Source organism: Rhea americana, unplaced genomic scaffold (assembly GCF_003343005.1).
Source record: "Rhea americana isolate MKP2758 unplaced genomic scaffold, rheAme1 scaffold_128, whole genome shotgun sequence".
Classification (NCBI taxonomy): Eukaryota; Metazoa; Chordata; class Aves; order Rheiformes; family Rheidae; genus Rhea; species Rhea americana.
The window spans coordinates 79,427-83,083 of record NW_028185350.1 but is presented as its reverse complement, the minus strand read 5'-3'; the positions used below and the strand labels follow the sequence as shown (position 1 = coordinate 83,083).

General features: G+C 66.0%; 2 protein-coding genes across 2 annotated transcripts in view; one reads left to right on the top strand and one right to left on the bottom strand.

Annotated features, from left to right (window-relative positions):
- KSR2 (kinase suppressor of ras 2) overlaps nucleotides 1-735 on the bottom strand; it is a 68,875-nt gene extending 68,140 nt beyond the window's left edge. Inside the window, exon 1 of the mRNA XM_085326105.1 lies at nucleotides 694-735. Within this exon, the coding sequence (XP_085182231.1) occupies nucleotides 694-735 (42 nt within the window). The remainder of the gene's footprint in view (nucleotides 1-693) is intronic.
- Nucleotides 736-1,015: 280 nt separating this feature from the next.
- The window catches only part of RFC5 (replication factor C subunit 5), a 6,574-nt gene continuing 3,932 nt past the window's right edge, over nucleotides 1,016-3,657 (top strand). Inside the window, exon 1 of the mRNA XM_085326104.1 lies at nucleotides 1,016-1,035. Within this exon, the coding sequence (XP_085182230.1) occupies nucleotides 1,016-1,035 (20 nt within the window). The remainder of the gene's footprint in view (nucleotides 1,036-3,657) is intronic.

The window sequence follows — 3,657 nt, the reverse complement described above, 5'->3', positions numbered from 1 at the left end:
GGCTGCGGGCGCTTTGCCACCCGACGAGCGGTCCTCAGCCCCCTTGGAAGGCGGCGCTGGCCCCGCCGCCCTCCCACCCCCCAAAGCCTCCCGTTTCGCTCCCAGGGAAGCCGGSGCCGGGCCAAATCCTGCCGTGCTTTCCCGACTCCAAGGGGAGCACCAAGCAGGGGAGGCAGGAAAAGCTGCGATGGGGACGGAGAAGCCGAGGAGAGACCCAGCGCTCCGTGCCGTAGCGACGCCGGATTTGGCCTGAAATGGAGCAAAAAAAAAAAGAAATAAATGAATAGAAACAAAAACGCCGAGCGGCTTCCTCGAGGCTTGCTGCGGCCTCCCCCACGCTCCGCGCCTGCTCCCCAACCTTTCCCGCCGGCTCCCGTCCCGGCAGCGCCGCTCCGCTCGCCACAGGGCGCCCCGGAGCGCCGTCCCGGGCCGGGCAGCGGGGCAGGGGGCTTCGGGCTGCACCCGCGGGCGCTTCGGGGCTCAGCGCAGCGCCGGGGGCGGCCGCGAGCCCCCACGCGCGGGGCAGCCGCCGCGCTCCTCCTGCCCGCTACCGAGCCGTTCGCTTGCACTCTTTAAGCACGTGTGCATGTCGAGGGGGGGGGGATTAAAGGGATTTTAGGGAAATTACTGGAATTTTAGCTTCCCAGCCAGGCGTGTGCTGTCCTGCCGGGAGGGGACCCAGCAACACCCCACTGGAAGCACCAGTATCTTGCCGATTTGCCCACCACCGCTCATTTTCGGTGCTGCCCGGGACCGAATTTTTCAGAAGCGGCTCAAAGCCGGCCGGCCGGGCGCGGGCGAGGCTGATTTCGCTGCGCGCGGCTGGAGACCGGGCTTAGGATCACGGCAGGATCTGCCCAGCAGCCCCCCGCGAGGCGCTGCCGCTGCCTCCCCGCAGCGCGCACCGACAGCCGGCGCTGCCGGACGAGCCGTCGGGGCCTTCCGCCGTTTGGAGGCAAAGAATAAACACGGGCTTGCTCCAGGAAGGGCAGTTCCTCGGTGCAAACGTATACGGATGCGCATGTACGTCTATAGGTACGTGCACGTACGTCTATAGGTACGTGTACGCACGCCTGCCCTCCGGAGAGGCCGGCGGAGAGCGACGGGCAGGTGTTTCAGCATCACCCGCGTTCGAAATGCAGTGCAATTTCTGCCACTAACCGGAGCACGGGGCCGGGGCGGGGGGGGGACACGAAGCACACTGGAAATTTTCCCTCTTGATGGCTTCTGTGGTTAATCAAGTCTTTCAATAACCAAAGCAGAGATAACAGCGCAAGGCACTCTTTGTACTCAGTGCGTTTGCGACAGCAGGTATTTTTTTTTCGCCTGAAACATCTCGGCTAGCAGCACAGTAATTTCTACGTTCGTGGTTCCCGGAACGGCTGACGCGGGAGGGAAGGACAGGACGGTCCCGCACTCCCCGTGGTCGGCATCGCCTGCAGGAGGGACGAGCGGGGAGCCCCAGGCCGAAGCCCAGGCATTGGGGAGGACACAACCCCCCCCTCCCCGGCAGCCTCCCGCCTCGGGCAGCAGGTCTACCCGCGGTGCAAAGGCCCCTGCAACCCCCAGCAAAAATAAACAAACAAACAAACCCCACGGAAAGTAAAATGCCTGCTGGGAATTTTTGCTTTCCCAAAAAAATAAATAAATAAATATAAGTCAGCCGCTTCGTCCCTTCGCCACAAGCTCTTGGCGGCGCGAGTGGCTTGTCCCAGGCTCTCCCCGCGCGGCGGCTCCTGGGACRGGTCCGGCGAGGAGGATGCTCTGCCAATGTGCTCCCGGGCTCGGCTCATCACCCACCGGGCATCCGCCGGGATAGGACGTAATGTCAAAGGAAAAGGAGGTTTACCGGGCTCGCTGGAGCGAGGCGGCTCCGCACATCCAGCTACTTCCGTCGTGCCTCCGACGGAAGCAGCGTTTCAGGCTTCAGCCGGGCGAAGCACCGTGAACGCTTCCCTTTCCCTCCCCAAAAACGAGGCTCCCCGGGATTTAAATTAATATTCTCCAGCAAAAAAGTGCCGCGGCTCCTTTTCAGCCCCGCCGCCCGCGGGCCCGCGCTCCCCGTGGGACGAACCCCGCTGCGGCCCCGCGCGGTTCATGGCCCCCAGCTCCCCGCACTTCCCTCGGCCTCTTCCCGCGGGATGCGCCCGGCACCTGGGCGCCCTCAACAGCCCCGTACCGACGGGGCCGTAAATCCACATCGCCCTCCGCAAAGCACGATGCCAACTGCTGGTCCTCGTCCCACGGGGCGCAAGCGGTAAATAAGCCAAGATTAGACCCGGCTTAGTAATTCAGCGAGGGGAGGAGGAGAGCGGCCGCGGCGGCGCGGCGCTCCGCGCGGGGCTGACGGGTGCCCGGCACGGCGGTGCTCCGCGGAGGAGCCGCGCGCCTCGTCGCCCCGCTCGCCGCAGGGCCATCTGGCGCGGCCGTCACGTGCCCAGAGGAGCAGATGAAGCTCGCCGAGCTCTGCTTCGATCTGTTCCTTTCCCTTACGCACTTGCAAAAAATAAATAAAATCAAAAAAATAAATGAAAGAGCGAGCTCGCGAGGCRCGCTGGCTCCCGCCCTCGCTCCGGCGCAGCCCGGTCGCGCCGCGAGCAGGCGCCTGGCACAAACGAGCCGCAAGGGCGGGTGAGTTTGCTGCGGATTATTTAGCAGCTGGGCGCTCGGTGTGGATCAGAAAATGGGATTTCTCGATAGCCGTCAACGGCCAACCCGAGAGATGGGCGACGCGGCCGCAAGGCTCAGCTCAGGGACGCAGGCTCCAYGTGCCGCCAGCTCATCCCCAGCTCCCGGAGGAAGGCGCTGGGTTACTGTCCCCAGCCCCTCCGGAAGCACCCGCTGATCCTACTCCCTGCTCCGTCGTATTTCTTTAACCATTTTTTCCCAGCRCTTGCAGCTAGACAGATCGACAGACCTGCAGGGTTGTTTGCATTTCGTTACGGGCCGCAGCAATCGTGCTTTCTCCAGCCACGAGGCAGCGTGCCGCGGACACCCGCTGCCTCGGTCCGTCGCCGGAGCCCGCTCGCGTGCCGGCCCCGCCGCGCTCTGCCCGAAGGGATGCTCCCCTTCGCCGCTCCCCCAGCTCGCCCTCTGCACGTCCGCAAAGTGGCGGGCGCGAGTCCGCGCATCCTCTGCCTTCGGCCGCCGCCGGCGTTCACCATCGCCGCCGCGCGGCGCACCGCCCCCGAAGCGCCTGCCCTGCAGCCCCCAGCGACTCGCCAGCTCTGCCCGTCGCCTCTGCTCGTCCCGCCGGCTTCRGGCGAAGGCCCTGTCGCCCCAAGGTGCCCCCAAGAGCACGCGCACGACGTGGCTTTGGTGGGCACCACCACCCCGCTTCCCCCGATAGCGTGGGCACAAATTCGCTTTGGCAGTGGCCAGCGCTGGGCTTTGCTTCGGGAGTCCCGGTGCTGCGTCGTGCCCAAAGTCCGGCACCGGCCTGCTCCGGGGGGCCCCCGCRCCGCCCCCCAACAGGCACCRCTCCACTTCGTGGGCCCCGCTCTGCTTTGGGGGCTATGCACTRCCCCCCGGCGGGCACCGCTCCGCTTCAGGGGTCCCTGTGCTGCCCCCCGACGGGCACTGCCGCACTCGGGAGGGGCCCTGCACTGCCCCCCGATGGGCACAACTCCACCTCGTGGGCCCCGTGCCGCCTCCTGA